The 19,413-nt window shown below is 40.7% G+C and overlaps 1 protein-coding gene across 2 annotated transcripts in view; it reads right to left on the bottom strand.

The window, feature by feature from the left end:
* cntln (centlein, centrosomal protein) overlaps nt 1–19,413 on the bottom strand; it is a 192,478-nt gene that overhangs the window by 11,879 nt on the left and 161,186 nt on the right. For both annotated transcript variants that reach the window (XM_088075937.1, XM_042485352.2), the window contains 5 exons: nt 17,308–17,434; nt 16,895–17,032; nt 15,556–15,741; nt 7,415–7,612; nt 1,594–1,668 (listed from right to left, as the gene is read on the bottom strand). In XM_088075937.1, coding sequence (XP_087932063.1) covers nt 1,594–1,668; nt 7,415–7,612; nt 15,556–15,741; nt 16,895–17,032; nt 17,308–17,434 — 724 coding nt within the window. The remainder of the gene's footprint in view (nt 1–1,593; nt 1,669–7,414; nt 7,613–15,555; nt 15,742–16,894; nt 17,033–17,307; nt 17,435–19,413) is intronic.

Below are 19,413 nucleotides of genomic sequence, written 5' to 3' on the forward strand. Positions count from 1 at the left end.
GTCTGTTGCAGTGAGGGGGGATGACTGCGGTGGTCCCAGCGGTCCCCGCAGAGACCTAGGGGCGAGTCTCAGCCTTGTCATACTCCACTCTTCTCCTCCTCCACTCCCCACACCAGCTCCTCCGCTCCCTCCCCCTTCCACCACCCCTGTTCTGCCCACGGAAAACGTCGATAGCAGGCTGCCAGTGCCGAGGTCTCTAGTGGACACTAGCTCATTCTCCCGGCATCGACAGGCCCGCCAAATCAATATTTAGTTCCCCACTAACAAGCTGCCTCGGGGTCTGAGCCAGAGAGAGAGAGAGAAAGAGAGAGAGGGAGAGAGAGGAATGCAGGACAGTGGAGGATGGCAGAGAGAGACAGAGAACAGGGACTGAGAGCTGTCCAGCTAGAAGGGAAAAACATGGATTCAGTAGTGTTGTGTGTGTGTTAGTGTGGGAGGGGGAGAGGAAGGTGGAAAGGTCAGGAGAAGATCTGGGGAACAAGAGAACAGTGTCTGGTGTGTGTCGTGGTGCGGAGGCGACGCATGAGTGCCTGCGGCAGCCGCTGACAAGAACACAGACAAGACACACATACACACACTCGACACTCTCAATCATACACATATCACAGCGAGCAGACGTTGACAGCACTCGAGTAAAGCTCCAGCAGAGCACTCACAGATGAGTGGCTGTGCACACAAAGACCGTCTCTCTCTCACTCACACACACACATACACGCACACACTGAGGATGTAGTTGCTTTTCTTTGTTTTATCTTTTGCATCATTGTTTTGTTTTTTTTTCAGGGCCTGGAGCGTGACACATTGGGATAGGAACTAAAAATTCATCTTCCATTTACTGTTTTTGGGAGAAACTGGTGCCCCAAAATATTTAGTATGAGCAAAAAATGAACAAAAAACTGTCCATCCATAATGGAAATGTAAACACCTACAAAACAAGCTTGAAAAAGCATGCAGTTGCTCTAAAGAAATGCCTATAGCCCCTCAGCATTTTACACAAAGTAACACCATCATTAAACTCTTGAGTGGAAATGAAACTTAAATCAATTTTTCTTAAAACTAAATTATCAGAGAGAAGTCAATATATCACAAAATATTACTTTTTTAGGCATTTCTCTTTAATAAATAAACATTTACTTTTGTTATTATAACAATGTCAAGAATACTGTATAGTTTATTCAGAAAGCAGTTAAACGTGTGACTATTTCTAAAGTAAACAAGAGAAACCACTAATTACAAAACAAAAATGTTTTTGTAATGAACTTCATAATGATGACAGTTTGTTGCCCCTCTTATTAAAGAATCATAAGAAAATTTGATTTTCTTTTTTTATTTACTTTTTTTCAAGAATATGTAATTTTTGATTATCACTTTGCTTTATTTCAATGTATTTTTGTTGCCATAAACTTCAAGAAGAAAAAATAATCTTCTGTGACCTTTTGACACCTGAAAGCAGTCGTTCTATAAATCTACACTGCAACTAAAATGGGCTTGGCCAGATTTTCATTTTACAATAAAGAGAGGCTGCTAATCGCTTGTGTATGTGTAGAAAGGAGTAACTAATATGATCATTATTGCAGATGGGTGTAACCTGACCTTCTGCTGGAGGATGTGGTTGAGGTGGTCCAGCCACTCCTGGTCTCCTGGACTCTCTGAACGGGTATCTGCTCCCTGCAAACAAAACAGCAAATACAAATATTTCAATGACAGGATTAAAGATGCTCATGATGACAGAAACCATGCCGATGTTTGAAGAGAATAACTTCAATAAATCCCTGGAGGCTTAGTGTTTTAAATGTAGTTAGACAGTTCAAATTTCAAGTGAATCAGACTAAAGATACTTGGTGTTTCTGGAGAGAACTAGCTGCTGTATCTTTAGATTGGCCATGTTGAGTCTCTTCTTTGAGGGTAGAATTGCAGCCGCCATCACACCAGCAAGGACCTTGTAGCAGCTCTCTGGAGACTCAGTGGCAAAGTGTGCCAGTATACGTTTGCATGCTACTCATGTATAAAGACCTAACAGAGTGGTAGCCTTGTTACTGCTAATGAACAGAAAGAAGAGCGGCTGCTTGGCCATGTACACCTCAGCACTAAAGTGTTACCTCTTCACTGCAACCCCCAGGTGTTGCTGCTGGAAATGAGGTGACGAGCCTTGCACTGCCTCATGGGGACGCAGGGAGGGAGGGAGGGGGAGAAAAGTGTGTGTGTGGCTGAATCTTAAAGTCCCTGCGCTTGCACACTGGCAGTCCTAACGGGCACAATCCTGTGAAGTCTGGGACTGCAGGAGCTGTCCAATGCCACAAGTCCACAAGGGGGCTCATGCAGATTTTATAATGAACTTTTTGTGCGCTCAAGGTGATGACTTCACTAGAACGCGTTCTGAAAATCACCCAGTATTCATAGCAATATTAATGTGAGTCAGACAAGTAAATGTTGACTCTCATCCAACAACAAAAAAAAACTTTCAGATTCCAGTTGCAGCTTCAGTTATAAGGCACTTGGGACAGAGGTGTGAGGTTTTGGTGTCACGGCATCGAGCAACTTGTGTTGGAGACTGCATTCAGTTGCATGCCATACTTAGTTACTTGCCTTACCTTCAATAACATTCAAGCTCGCTTTGGCCCACACTCTTTCACATAGTGGTCAACATTGTGGCTGCACTGGCTGCCTGCTCTAAACCAAGCGGCAACCTCGGAAGCTGGAAAATTAAATTTAAGTGCCAAAAACTGCAGTTCCTTGAATGGCCACTTAAGGTCTCCAGTCTCCGTTTTGGCCTCTATAGTTAATTTGCCTGTTCATGACAACTGTACGGGGGGTGAATATTTACGTAAGTCACCCGTTTATATTTTTTTTTTAAGGCTTGAGGTCAGGCATAATTAATGGCGAGCCGCTCGCGTGAAAGGCTGCCTGGGAGGCGTTGCTCGCTACTGTCTGAGTCAGATCCGCCCCTCGCTCCTCCAGCTCTAGCCTCTTATCTAAATACGGTCACTTTTGGCTGCAAAAAAAACCCCAAATCAAAATGGCAACAGCCAAAATGCTGAACTCGAAGCCTCAAATTGTAAGTCTACAATTGGTTGATCCATTATTTATAAAACCACGAAAAAAATGTGCTGTTTGTATGATCAATTTATTTTTAGAAAGCCTGTATTTTATATTTTAGAGAGCAAAACAGAGGCAATGGTCTGAAACACAATTTTTCCACACACCTTTTTTTAAATTTATCTATATGTGGAAATTAATAAAATCCAATCCTATACTTATTCATACTGCGTAGGAACCCTGTCTTCTGCACAAATTTCAAACAACAAAATATTTTGGCATTGGTCATATCCATGGCAATGAGTAAAGTCTCGAGAGTTGACATTTGGATTAGACATGTGTTTCTCACTGGCGTTCCCCAGCCTCCTGGTATCCTCTAAGTGTGATCCTTGGTGAGAGCAGTTGGTCTGGGCTAATTTCAGTCCATGCCTAATTGTGCCTGGTGCTCCGAGTAACTGAGTAGTAGGTAGAGCACAGAAGTGGGGAGCGTCTATGGTTATATTAGCGAGAGAGAAAAAGAGGGTGAGAGAGGCCTTTTTGTGACTACATGCCTACAAGCCTCCCACAGGGGTGAGCACAGTGTTTGAAAGAGTGTATGTGCGTGAGAGTGAGCGTGCTTGCCCACCCTTGGTAGATATATAACAAAGCACTGACCCTCCATCAAACATTAGGTGCAAAACAAACTGGCCTGGCAATTACAGCCTTATTACATCTGGATCATTAACTCCACAACAAGTTGCCAGGGGAGCCTGGAGCTGTTCGGCCCTCTCTGGTGCTCTGTTGCACGCTATGGAATGGACAGAGGCAAATAACAGTGTGCAGCGTGATACATGTGTGTAAGCATGTGTGGAGTGGTTATGTCTGTGCAAACATAAACGCCTTCTTTGCATCTATATACATACATCACATTGATTTTGTGTGTTTGTACATGTGCTTGTGCATTAGGGAGCAGCTTTAAGTTTGAGCATGACTTTTAAAAGCTTTAAAAATCGATTCATAAATTAAAAACCCAGAAAACAAGTGAACTTTTTTTCCCATGAAATAGCTGAGAACACTTTCAGTATGCTGTCTGTAACTACAGAACCAGCTGCACAAATAATCTTGTCACAACCGCATTTCGGTTCAGTAAAACACCTCCAGCAAAAGCTCAGATTTCTTTGCAGGGACAAATCAACAAACCAAGACTGATGCTCTGGAGGAAAGCAAATATGCAGCCTTTGGAAAAGATGGTAGTCATTACAGGAAGGTCATCTGTTCCCAAAATTCTCCTAAAAGATAACAACAACCAGGAATAATTCATTTGGAAATTTTGATACGCCTGAAATTCAAAAATTCATTGATTTCAAACCGAAGTACCGGTGCCCCTACACTGCTAAAAACCTCTGCAAATATTGTTGACAAACTGAAGAAAAGAAGCCATGTTGGAAAGTATTCTCATTTAAAAGTAAAACCGAAAAGTAAAAACAATCCCATTGAGCCCTGAGCTCTCATTCAGCACACTGGTAGTGCACAACCAAGTGAATAAATGAATACACTTGCTATGTGTTGGACTTGTTGAAGACTGCTGGGACATCCTGATAACCTCATGTCACGTCTTCAAGTCCAAAGAAAAAGCATACAATCTCTACAAAGGTTCTGCAAAAGCTTCGTACATCCCTTTAAGCAAGGGAGAAAGAAACCATAACTCTGAAACAGGTATCATGTCATGAAACTTCCAACTCAGTAGCAAAATTTTAAATAATTTTCAACATTGTGTCAAAATGTTTCAGAAACCAGCCTCAGTTCAGGTTGTGGAGAGTGATATACCATAGATCCATTTTTGGTGACGCCTTATCTGCAGAGCTAAGATAAAGTTATGTAACATCTACATACAGACACACATCTGCAAATCTGTGAATGTGTGCAGCAGGAATTTCAATTGGTGTGCATTTAAATTGGCTCTTATTTTTTTGATGACACACACCTAAACACACATCTGTACTAGAGCTGCCCCCCTGAAAGTCAAAGATTCAAATCAGTCATTTACCGCTCACTCAACTAAGATTTTTTTAAGTTGAGCACTCGTTCTTGGTTTTGTTTTGGTCAGTTAGTGTGTAGGACATTTCTGGGGATGTTTCCGCCCCTAAATGTAGCTGCAGAGTGAGCGCTTCTCACTTTATTGCTGCTCCTCGGTACAGGCAGCTGTTAACATAAACTCAGGGTGATGCCTTGTTTCAACACAGTTTTTGTTTTGTGCCCATATTTTTGTAGTTAACATGGTACAGACCCTAATGTTAAACGCAATGAAGTGAATCTCCTTACTAATGGATAGAAACGCAATCACTATTGTTTACTTTTTACTGTTTTCGCTATCCAGTCATATGTTATGTGCATGGAATAGTACAGGGACAAAAAGAGGACCAATTATGAATATGGTCATATATTTTCCTAAAAGGTGTATGAGCCACTATGCACGCATCCTTTATGTTACACAGCTGACATGCTACCAGTGTTAGCTAGCTAAATATACCGTCAAACTTTTTATGTATAAAAATGTACAGTATATATAAGGCTGTATTTCATTAATCAGTCTTTTAGTTAGTTTATTATTATGCAAACTCTTTTGGCATAGTGCATACAGTGCAGGCAAATTCTGGGCCAAAAATAAAATGGTAGATGAGTTTTACAAACACATCAAAGATCACTATGGTTCTCATTGGAATGGACTTCCAGTTGACTCACATATGTACCAAGCACTGTTTGGAAATGAGGTATGGGTGTGAGTGAGACGGAGGTAGATGGCTGGAGACAGAAAGGTTTTGCCTGATGAGGTTCTGAGATAATATTATCTTCTTCATCCTGATCAGAAGTGGTGAATTTCCATCTCACAGCAACCTGATTCGACACAGTCTCTGGCCTTTGTTTGATATCTAGTGTCAGGAAAAAATGTTGCACATTTCTGATTCGTTGTTAGGGTAGGTAGCACTCATTGGCTTGGAGGGCAAACTTGGCTTGTTTTCTGTGTTTTGGTAACGTGGCTGTCACCCTGAATGTCCTGCGGAATCCATCAAATCTGATTCAACTGACATAATTCTGAGTCATGTACAGCCCTAATCTTACACAGATGCATGTACAAAAACAAAGCATTTATCCCTATCTTTATCAACCATTGATACCATTGATCTTTTTCCAACATTCAAAATTAAATTCAGTAACACATCCTCACACCTTAACTATAAACCTCACTCTGCGACACAACATTTACAATTCTCTGGTGGGCCTGTGCATCCTTGACAGCCCTGTGATGTATGAATGTTCAATTAACAAAAGAGAAAAAAAACACACCCACCAAGTTCGGGCACCAAGCAGCATGCCATTAACTGCTATTAATACGACAGAGAAAACAAGTGGTGAGGAGGAGAGAGTGATTTTACACGCAGAGGTTTCAGCTCTGATGAGGGGGACTTTTCGTCAAGTGAGAAACTGTTCCCTGTCATCTCCTGGGTGGAGCTGGGCTGCAAAGGGCTAAAATTGGTTTCAAGTGTGAGTAAGTGCCTGGTGCGCCCTCTCTCATCTCGTGATAGATGGGAGGAAGTCCCCAGGGATGGGAGGTTGATTGTAACATGGGATTGCTAATTGATGACATGGCGGGGTATGATCTATGGCACCCACAGAGTTGGAAAAGAGTGTGAAACTCAGACTTTTGCAAGTGGACAACAGTCGATAGCAAGGATTTTCAGTTCAATGACTTCTTTCAGCTGAAAGAAAAGAGTTGTACTTACTCAACTTGTGCCATATTAAATCTTATATCAAGCTGACAGGTGCTGCAGGTGTTGACAGGTTTTTGATCTCGTCTAGAGCAAGAACACCGGCTTTAAACATGAAGCCACATCCTTCTCTATTGCACTAAAACTTCCCAACTTATTAGTGACATGACTTGGTGTGTGGTTCAACCTTGCTTACTTGCCAGAATCTATCTACCCATCAATAAGAGAAGGTCAGGCAGAAACAGAGATTTCCAGCAAGGCTAAATACTGTTAGATAGAGGCGAAATGAACTGCGAACTGAAGGTTTCTTTTTCTCCATATTTCCTCTTCTACACCAATGCCAACTTGCAGCTTCTGTTCCCAGACAATAAGCCATAGTTACTATCGCACCTAATTTAGTCTCACTTGACAAAGATGCCCAACACGTTGATATTGATGATACAATATCTTTCCCAGTCTTCTGGTGCAATCACTAAACAAAAGCCCCGGAAAACTTTAAGGATGTTTTGAAATTTTACAGTAGAGAAAATCTATCATAGGTATATTGAGCGCTCTGGGCATAATCTAGGTTTGATATAGATCCTAAAGTTAGCGTTTATGTGAAATGTTGACCCACTGTCCCTTGGCCTTACCTGGTCAGTGTCCATTATGTCTGCGAGATCATTCTCTGACATATTGAGGATGGAGGCAGCGATGGACTTGGCTTTGATCATAGACTTGGCTGAGAGGCCGCCCTTTGCTGCCACAGCGTTGGCCTGCCTCAACCTCCTCCTCTTCATCAACTGCTGCTTGACCTCTTGAACGTCTAAAAGTATTTCACTGGCCACGGCCTGAAGGGGGAGGAGAAGGAGGAATAAAAAAAGAAGAGGATGATGAAATGGATATAGAAAAACAAGAGGGATAGCTCTGCCTGGCAGATGAATAAATGAAATTGATCAAGCATGCGCCAGAGAGGCCTAGTACATTATGGAGGAATATTGAGTTTGACACACTCAGATTCTCTTCGGTTTCGCCTCACGCTCCCTTGTAGGAATGTGGACCTGAGGGTTTGTTGCCCTGTCGATTGAAAGCTGAGGGAACACAGCTTTGATACCAAACGTACCCCAAGTTTTGCTAAAATCTCCACAGACAGAGAATCATGCATCAGAGAGAGAAAGACAGAGCGCTGCTGAAAATACAGCCATTCATTTATTTATTTGCTTTCTGAATGTCTCACAGTACAACAGGGCAGCATAACACTGTTAATAATTAAGCTACGAGGGGCTGTTTCAAATGGTGCCCGAGTGAATGGCAAGCGAGACGAGGAAGGCCTGGGATGGCACAGTTGTCGGGCACTAAATGGGAGTTTGCTCTAAATACAGAGAGACAATTAAATGTTAAAACTGCCACTGTACACGAGAAAGTCAATAAAGTAAACTCCCCTTTGCTTCATTTTGAGCTTATTGATCGAGGCAATAATCTTCTGTATCATTCCCTTGTAAGCCTGCTGAAAAGCTGACCTTGGAATAGATGGTCAGATGAGAGAGAGCTGGAGACAGGAGAACTCGCAGTACACAAAAACAAAATATAAGAGAAAAAAAAAAGCAAAGTACAACTCGCTCTTGGACAGAACATAATATAGCCAAGCAGCCAAGAAGTACAGTGTGTGCACAAAAACATAACATACGAAAACACTCAAGTGCATTACAGTAACAAGGGTAATCACACGTGAACAATGTTGAATTGCGCCAAACATCTCCACTCTTCACTCTTAATGTCACACAGGTGGACCAGGTGCAGTTTACAAAGCAAGTGGTGGTTATCGCAGGAGAGTACCGAATGAGCTGTTGGAGGCTTGCACCTAGACTGTGCACTGTAGCTATTTGTCCATTAGCAACATCAAATATACACAAGCCGAGCTCAGACATTCAGAAATTCCAAGGAGACATTGATACAGCCCATACAGATTAGAATAGTGATGAAGAAAACAGAAAAACAATGTTTTATATAAATCGACTCAGAGCGAACACTGGTTTATCAACTCACAATCTCATGAGTCTAATGCATAAACTGTTTCACTTTAAAAAGTAAAAGTGTGAGTTGGCCATGAAGTAGGACTGCTAAATTATGGCAAAAATAATAATCACAATTGTTTGGTTATTACTGAGGAAAATCAGGATTATTTAACACGATTATTCATTGACTTTGGAAACATGCATTTACTGAGCTTTTAAAAAACTTTCTTTTTAACAGTGGATGTTGACCTTTACATGCCATTCAAGTGAAAAACAGAAATGCATGAATACAAAAATAAATGAATTTTAAAAAAAGATAAATAAATCATATATAATACATAAACACAGCGGAGGAGTCGTGTACTGTGATTACTCTGAGTAGTATGCATGGGAATGAATCACAACATAATATATATTGTACCTGGGCTGTCACAATATCAGATTTTCACTACATAATTTTTGTCGCCAAGAGTTCATAACAAATATATTATCAGGTTATCTGAAGAGAATTTGAAAAAGAAAATTATAAGGCTATCAGAGAAATGAATCTTCAACTTTGTTTAAGGTGCTTTTTGTCTCTACTTTGGAATAAATTACACTCAAAATATGAGCGTCAGGGGGTAGAGAGACTGTAATCATAACTGTACAAAAGCGATCTAAAAGAGCATTTACGCTTAATGGATCGTAAAAAGGGAACTAGATGGCACTGGGGAAGCAGATAGTAAAAATGGTAAAGAAAGGGAAAAGATTTCAGAGGCACTGGACTATTCACACAATATTATCATTTGTGTATTATTAACATGTCAATATTAAATTTTTAAAATATCCCAGTTATTGTCAATACCTGTATATACTGCCCACCACTAATATAAATATATTAATCTCTTCTTCCCTGATCGTCAGAATAAGTTGCTAAATTTGTCCCTAGTCACTTTTCAGAAATGAAGTTACAATATGGTCTGAAAAGTCGCTAAATCTAGTGGGAGAATCACCAAATTGACAACACTGAGCTCCTCTGTTAAGATCATGGGAGTGCTGGATTTATTACACAAGATAAAAGATAGCATTTTTATGAAAGAGAATTGTTTTATCTCGATTACCTTGTTTTCATAATTGTTGGAAGCCAGTAACACAAATAAAATTTGATTAATCACCCAGCCCTATTATGAAGTCAGAGGTCAGCAAGTCAAGATGCTTTTGATTCGCTACTTCTAAAGGACAGTAAAGTGACCACTTTAATTCAATTTATTTTTACATTTTCAGCTACATAGGTGGCAAACAACATTCGTGTAAAATAAGCAGAACAGCACTGATTACAGAGGACGAGAAGAATCATAAGCACCGCCCCCCTTCTCATAAAGTACGGCAGCTTTTGCTCTTTTGGTGATCTGCATGCCGTGTTTACCCTTAAGGAATACACAGCTCATTAACTAACAGTCGGAAATCCTATTCTTTTATTTACAGCCTAATAGATATTCACTGTCACTAGGCAAGGGTTACATTCAATTGACCTAAACCCTGCATGTGGAAGAATCCAGAAAGAGATTAAGGGGTGAATTTATCACTCATTCTCAGCCCTGGGAGAGACAAAGGGTGGGAGGGAGATATGCAAGTACACATGTGTGTACATACACACACACACACACACACACACACACACACAGATTATTCAAATACATACGTGGAGGGTGTTGGGATTGTGTGTGTTTGTTAAGAGCTCTTAGCCTGGCTAGTACACAATCACAATTGCCAGAGGAGCAATTTAGACAGGACGAGGATTAGGGCATAGAGATGGGGATCAAATGAGCAGCAAAAAGATATCCTCTTTAATAACTAGCTACCTCTGAACCTCTTCACACACATGAGGACACAAAGGGCCATTCAAAAACATAAAGAGCAGAGCGGGAGGAAAAAATGCTTTCATTTTGTTACATTATGCAGGCAATGATGTAAAAAAAACTGTTTACTCCCCTGCAAACTTGAGTCAGATGTTTAATTATGTAAGCAACTTTTACAGAACAGGTATATGAAAGGTATGTAGAGGTGGGGGTGGGTGGGGGGTCAATATAGCATAGTATTGCAACATTTTGTCTGGCAATATTGTTCAACACATGGACGCCAAGTACCGATTAATTGTTGACAAAGTTTATTTTGGGGTCATAACACAGCAAATCGCACTGTGCAGCCACTGTTACCTACTGTTTTACAGCAGTGAAAAAGAATAGATTTCTGGTAAATAGTTTAATGTTGCCAACAATATTGGCAGTGTTTTACACAAGTAAAAATGCAATCTTTACAGTTTGCAAGGCTTTAATTTTATGGTTAGTAGCTGATAATTTTTTCAACGTGATGTTAATGTATTCAATACTTGGTAGGTGGGGGGGTGGGGGGGTTGATACGGTATATTATCGTGATCATGATCATCATATTATCATGATATTTTGTGTCAAAATTAAATATCAGAATTGGCCAACACGCTAATTTCTGCCAATATCACAAAACATCAACACTAAGTATTTTTCTTATTTTGCACAATGAATGAATATGAAGCTGAAAATAAGTGTACTTAATGTTTTCATCTACTGATGGGCAATCACATTAAGAGTATGCACAATATGATGTTAATTCCACAACAGAAAAGACTTGATGATCACTAAAATTAGGTGGGAAAAGTGTACGTATCACTATCGATATCGGTTATAGGTCATCAGCTGAATGAGTTTATATTGACATATTGGATATCGGCAAAAAATCACTTATCATGTATACCTAATAAACGATAATTTTTGCATAAAACAAATAAAACGCTTGGTAGAAAAAATAAAATCCACTGCTTTTTCAATCCACTAAATACATTTTTCTGTACTAAAAATTAAGCAAGAAACTTAGCTTTAAAACTTTATCTTATTAGATAAAACAGATGTTGATCAAGTTTTCCTATGGGGACCTAATTTACAATTGAAAAAATGCAAATCGCAATATATATTTCATAGCAATGCTCAGCATATCGCAAAATATTTAAAATTGCAATAGTATAGGACGAAAGTATCTTGATAATATCGTAGTGTGGGACCTCTGGTAATTTCCACCCATAGTACTCGGTATTGGCTGATGTGCAAATTCGGGTATTGTAATTGGTACCAGGAAGACAAAAATAGAACATTTTGTTACATCATTGTTGTGCTGCTTAATTTAAAGAGCTATAGCAATTTCTAGTGATTACAAAAATACTCCTCTTCAGAGTAAAGGTATTACCTAAACTCTGCACAATGTTTTCCTTTTGGCAGGAATGACAAGCCAAAATATTATTTACAAGAGAACTACCTTTAGTGTGTGTGTCTGTGTGTGTGTGTGTGTGTATGTGTTGTGAAGTAGTCACTACATGCAGGGCCACTGTTTAGCAGTTCAACAGCAGTGCTTACAGCCTGGGGCGTGTGCAGAGGCCAAAAGGGTTTGCTGGCACACAATAAAAAAAAATCTCCACACACAAATACACACACACACAGCACATACAGGCACAAAGAACAGAAAAAACAAGCTCATAAAGACACACAGACACATCTATCCACACACACACACACACACACACACACACACACGCACACACACACATGCGCAGCCCTCCGGTCCTGATCAATACATGACAAGAGTAAATCTCCTCCGGACGTCAGGCAGTCCAATCAAAGGGCTTGGTGTTCTTATAGGGAATCACAGGAGCCAGGGGGAGGCAAACAATGATGTGAATCCTCAACAACAACACAATGGCCCCAGCAGCCTTGGGTTATGGGAATGGAGGAGAGGAGTTACATGAGCGTGAACTGTATTTCTATGTATTTCTATGCATTTCAATACGTGTGAGCTTTCACATGTAATGCGGCCTCTATTCACAGGTTACATGTAGATTGTGTCCTCTTCACCATATAATGTGTGAAAAGGCTAAAGGTTTGTTTGTGGTGAAAAAAATGAGAGGTTAGAAGTAGAAGGAAGCCGAAGATAAAACACATCATATCCACCTCCACTTCTCCTCAGATGCAAGTGAGCCATAGAAAGACAAGAATAGTTTCAGTTATGTCTGATATTTCTGGATTGTGAGGACAAAAGAAATAGAGTATTGCCACTAAACTGTGTCCATGATCTGCCACTTGATTTATGTGTGTGTGCAAAATACACTGCCACCACTATCTATCTCTGCCAAGCCGCTTCCTCCTTTGATAGACAGGTGTCAGCTGAACAGAGTTGATGGACAGTCTTTATCAGTCTCTGCCAGACACACACAGACTGACACAGACACATTAACACTCCTCAAGGTGATGGATTAGGCCGAGACAAAGACAATAGTGCCCATTCCCGTTGGACACACGTTATTCTCACAGTTGTGGCCTGTGTCTCCCTACACACTGGAAGAAAGTGCAAAGGCATAATGGCACCTTCACACATTGTTACAAATCCTAACACTAACAGGGGATCTGGTTGTGGTGTCTGCAGGTTAAGCAAGGTAGTGCTGACGTCCTTCCCTAAAGCCAAACCAAACATGTGTAGGGAGGCATACAGCTGATGTCAGATTCCTGAACCATCTCAAGTTGTTACTTTCAATGTGAAGGACCAACACTTCTTCTGGGCTCCTTCTAGATATCCTTCAAGACCAAGACACACCAAACCAACATCAAATAACCAGTGACAATGAAGGCTGACTGTTGTGTCGCCACTGTCTCAGTTTAAAAAGGTGAATTATATCAAACCGCAAACACTATAGCTGATGGCCAGCTGGCACACACGTTCTGAGCCTGCACAAGAGGCAGCAAATAAATATAAGTAGGGGTCAACCGATACTGGTGTTTCAGGGCTAATACCGATTATTAGTAGCATAATAACTAACTAATATTTGGAACTGATATACATTTACAATAAAATTGAAAATGTTTCTGTCAAAATTTAGAATTTGTAATATAATAAACTCCAACACAAAACTTTGTTCAACGCTAAATCAAAACATAAATGCTCAACATCATATACAGCAAGTTTCTAGCAACTTTTTTTTCATAGAGTCAAAGAAAATTTAAATTAAAAACATGAATAAATAAAATAGCTGATAGCTAATATCCCTGAACTTAACAAAGTCAAAGTTCCTTCCATGCTTACACTTTCTTTGCAGTTTTTTAACAATTAATGCTATCATCAATCATTAAAATAAAATACAGATAATCGGCAGAATGCCAAATAATGCATCTGCCCCAATAATCAGTCGGGCCGATAATCTGTCGACCCCTAGAAATAACTCCATGACAGCGGCAGTACTCCTTATTGATCTTTCAAAGGGGGAAACTTAAGGACCAACACGGCAGATTTAAGACGGCAGTTAGCTCATTAAAAACACAACCCCATGTTGAGAGAACAAATGATACTGACGGTGTGCCAGTGAACAATAACATAGGCCATTATGAACCATTTCTGCTCAATAGCCTAACACTGACCATTGTCTGACTGTCAGCTTGGTGTGTGAGGGCCCACAAGTAATCAGATGATCAGCTCCTAGTCTTTTGATCACTATCTAGATGTCATAAAGCTGTAATGTTGATTGAGAGGCCAATCAAGAGCTTTGCCTTGAGGTTAAATTACCTCTACAACACCTCAATCTTGTACAACGCTTGCATTGTTGGCGACACAACATCAGTTTACTTGTTGATTTTACTCTCCTTTTTCGATTAATGCAGCTCAAGAGTATTGAAAATTGTAAAGCAATACATATATTTCCACTTAAGAGCAACACACAAAGACACTTGAACGTCTTCACTCGGGGTGGCAACTCGCTCCCAGGCATGAGGGGCCAATCCACTGAACCTTTACCTCGAACATATAGGCGCTGACTGTCATCCATCCCCTGTAGACCTGAAAACTGTGCTGTTCTCTGTCTAATGGCCATCAAACCGGACACTCTCCACTTCATAGGACAAAGACTCAGCTGTCACTGCTGTTATTTGGTTATTGTACTCACCCCAAATTCCTTAAGACATCCCAAAAGAAACCCAAGGGGACACACAAAATACATGTACGACATGTAGGTTCCAACCTCAATGTAACACTGAGGAGACATGTCAACAAGACAGCCCAAAACTACAGAGAACTTTCAGCATGGCAACACGCCACTGCAGATCTTTCTGACTACCTCAGTGACTTCTGCAAAGAAAAACAGCCAAAGCAAGGTCCCGCCTTTCCTTTTTGTATCTTTCAGCAGTTTACCAGAACCTCTCTATGGCTTTAGATCTATGATTTCAGTGGGTCTCATCTAGACTTTCCAAACGACAAAACACTACTCAGGTGTACATGACGCAGGCTACAGTTTTCCTTTCTATCCAGGTTTAAATGCCAAGTTAGTGTTGAAGTGACAGGCATTCACATAAAAGCAACGTCCTCATTGTCTGAAACATTGGCACTCTACAGGAGGCTTCTGAGTATTTCAACAAACAACAAGGTAACATAGGAAAAGGACAGTCCAGACCCTTGAGTTGGTGCTGTGCACAGAAGTGAGTCCTACTTTACAGTATCCAGTGGACACAGCATCACGATGGAGGTGACATTCTGTGTCAGTGTCAGTGTCAGTGCGCCAAAGCCCTTGTCCTTTACTTTTGCCCAATTAAACAATGCACCCAACCTTTCTGGTGGAACACACACACACAGCATCATCACAATTAATAGATGAAGAACTTGCAGGCACACAATACCATACTGGTTTAGGACCAGTTAGAAGATTTCACTAGACTATGATCCCTCTAGTACAGCACCTTGATGAAAGAATGAAGCTGCTCCAGCTGGGAGTAGGCCTGTCCGAGCTGTCTCTGAAGCCTGTCCAAGGCATGGGAGCTCTGCTGGGTCAACCCTTCCATTTTCTCAGTGGCTGTCTGTTCCAGTGCGACCAAAGCCTGCTCACTGGCCCCCACACGAGCCTGCAAGGCATGCATGCGCTGCTCCTGTAAAGAAAAAATGGCAGGCAGAAGTGGTCAGCTGAAGGCAAGCAACCTTTAGAGAGTAGAGAGTGTGTATTGGCAGGCGAGACCTTTGTGGTAAATATAGAATTTGCTGAGGACAATCTCTGCACACCTGAATGTGTGACAGGTGCGTCAGACGAGGGTGCAATTAATAAATAAAGTGAGAAACTCCCACACACTGTCCCGCTTACTGCTGTCATAATAATTTGGTAATTTGAGGATCTGAAACATTCTGACCACTCCCAGTGGTGGTGTCCAATCTGGGGACATGAGGTGAATTAAAAAATATATTCTTAACATACAGGTGCCTATGAAGATATTTAACCACCTTGAACTTTGTAATGTTTATATCTAATATTGTTTTACAACTTGGAATTAGTTTTGTAGATTTTTTTACTTTGACAAAATTATTTAATTATCTATGATTAAAAAGTTTAGAGCTTTGCTGTAAAGATTCATAAATGGAAGTTACTTAAATTACAATCCTAAAACTAATCCTTCTTTCTACTAATAACATGCTGCTTTATCTCTATAAACATATATCTGCATATTTACGCAGAATTTGTGGGCAACAGGACAAGATTTTGGTATCAGGAGCATTTTGGTTCCCCTTTGTAGTTGGAATAGTATTGATCATGTTTGAGCAGGATTTATTTGCATGAAGGTAAACTGTCTGTTTGGACAACAAAAGAGGCGTAATGAATCAGCTGAATGCTATATTGGAACCCATTTTCTTAATTTCTTTTTTTATGTCTGCATTCATTTGCAGGTGTCTGTTTAAAGAGCATCATGATTCTGCATATGCAGCATCTCAAGTTGCCAATAGGACTTGCACATGGAAGAGAAAGTATTGGCTAGGATATCCTGTATCCAGATATCCACTGGCTTCACTGGAATCCCTGTAATATTGACCAGAGATGTCAGACCCCAGAATCTACATTGTTGTCACACTGATAGCCAATGGGTTTTGAGACAGCTGAACTGTGATCTGATGAGAATGTTATCCCCTTAAGGGCAGTATACCATGGCAGTGCACAGGGACAGTTGAGTTAATTATACAGGTAACTGAACTACTGAACTGCCTCTCACTGTCCAAAGTGCTGCAGCACAAAAAATTAGCATGGCTTTTTCTCACCTTTTTTTCCAGGTCCTCTTTCAGTTTTTTACAGGAGACCTCATACTGGCTCTTCTCTGTAGTCGCAACATTCAGTCTCCTCTTTAGAGAATCAATGAGGGCCTTCCTGTTGGTGGCCTCCTCTGATAAAGTCTTCACCTGTAGAGAGTTAGAACAAGTTAGAACAGTTCTGTTACGATGGAGGCAATCAAGACAAAGAGTCAAGTCGATAAAGAAAAAAATCTATTCTCTAAGTTACTGTAACAGCAACCACAACTAATTATTTCTCTTTTAGTCATCCAGGAGACAAAATATCTGAGATATGAAAAATACTGAACAACACAATACCTAATTTTCTTTGTCATTCTACCAAAGAGAAAAATAACTCATTGGATGACCTATTGGATGGTGGTGCTAGCTGCTATTTTGTGTACCTTTTTCTCCAGCTCCTCTACCTGTCCACGGTAACTTTTCTCCATCTCCTGCAGGAACTTCAGTCTTGTCTTCAAGTCCTCTACCAGCTGCCTTTTCATGTTCACGTCTCGCTCTGTATGGCTCACCCTGGAAACACAAAAAACAAACAAACAAAAACACACTCACAGGTATTGTAAAATACATGTATGAGTGTGAATTTTACACAGATATTCACATTCATGCACAGGCACACACCCTCATACAGCATCTACATAGCAGAATAAACACAGAAAAACACTGAGACAGATGCACACACACACGCATGCATGCGCACACACACACACACACACACACGCACGCACGCACACACACACACACACACACACACACACACATACAAAGCTGGCAGGCACAGTGTCCCCATGCAGTGCATCAGCCATGACAGCTCATTATGACAACTAAATACACTGGCATGCTGTTTGGGTAAGTGGAGGGGGGTGAAATAAGGATGCATATATAATTCTAACTGGCATATATTAGAGCAAGTGCTCTGGCGGGGAATGGTGCACTAAGTGTGACTGGGGAGTCCTTTTTGACAAACGGCATTTCGAATCAGCAGTGACACTACTTGAAAGACTGTAATCAAGTATTTAAATGTTTATTATTTTCAGCTCAGCATTACAGCAGTCACATATAAAAACACGTCATCAGGGGGACTTGGCTTGGGTAAGACTGATTATGAGGGGAATACTCTCTTAAAAAAATACTGTTTGTTTGTGTGCTGTACTGTGCTGATAATACTTCCCTAAAGAGTCTCTGTATTATAAGCTATTCATGTCTTAACTGTTGCAAAACATGCACCACGTGTCACTTCCTATTTCAATAACCTGCTGTATTGACATGTTTAATATTCCAGCATCCTGCACAGGCGTATTGCAGTGGGGCCTTGTTTTAAATGGGCTCAGTATGTTAGTATGTTTTATTCTGTTTTCAAAAAAGGCAAATATGAGGCACTTTTTCATGGTTGTCTATACCTCGGGGAATTAGAACAAATAGAATAAAGATCATAAGGATGCAGTTAATTAAGATGGTTTTTGCCGTTTTCTTTATTTCAAAGATGTAGAGGATCTCTTCGCTCCCACACGTACCGCAGCTTGTGTGTTTTGAATAAACAGATGACGAAACACTAGAGCAAATGCTTTCGTGTAAGTAAATGTCCCTGTCTCCCTAGGTGGATCAGTGCCTGAGGGCAGACTGGCTAAATAAATGTGAGCTTGTCCTATTGGAGTGACATTAAATTAAATGAGAGAGGAGTCTAGCCCGGGGTCTTTAGGGGGAAGTAGCGCTGGCTGGTTACCCCATGGATTTGGCCATTAATGAGAAAACCCATATTGAACCTTTCAGATGACTGTCTGGTGTTGACTTAAAGACGGAGAGCAGCAATAAGCGCCCCAGCAAGCTCCCTCTGCCCCAATGCTAATGGCAATTAGATCGACAACATTTATTTTAGATGTTCTCTTCTTCTGCACCCCAAAAAGAATAGAGGATAAAAAAGAATGAAGGATATGTGGAGCTTCTGCCGAAGCGTGTGATCTCTATTTATGAGTGTTAGTGAAAAGAGAGAAAGAGCCTCAAACTATATCCCAATCACTCACACGTTTGTTCCCTTTGTTCTGTGCTTGTTGGCAATATTGTTCATCAAACATGCGTGTATTGTAATGATAACAGTCAGTGGTCTGAAGTGTGTGTGCGTAAGAGGGAGCGAGAGCGCACATTTCTGTGTATGTTGTTAAGAATGAAGTGCGGGTGGACGTTTCATGTGGCTGATAGACAACAGGGCTAAAGATGAAAGAGGCAGCTTCATAAATAAGGCAGGGCCATAGTGCCGGATATTGACTGAGGACATGCCGGTATACTTTGAAATTCATTTCTTTTTTCCCCCCTTCTCTTCTTTAAGGCGAAGCAGCCTTGCTCCCTGTGTGTGTGCTGAGATGTATATTTCAGAGATGTCTAGACATGTCTTTCATTCTGAGAAGGGGTCCCTCCATGGAGGCAAATGGAGCGCTCGGCTCGAAGAGATGGCGAGTTACATGTGTGTGCGAGTGAGTGAGTGTGTGACAAGAGCC

This window comes from Plectropomus leopardus, chromosome 3, assembly GCF_026936395.1.
Source record: "Plectropomus leopardus strain MGB_pleo_1.0 chromosome 3, ASM2693639v1, whole genome shotgun sequence".
Lineage (NCBI taxonomy): Eukaryota > Metazoa > Chordata > Actinopteri > Perciformes > Serranidae > Plectropomus > Plectropomus leopardus.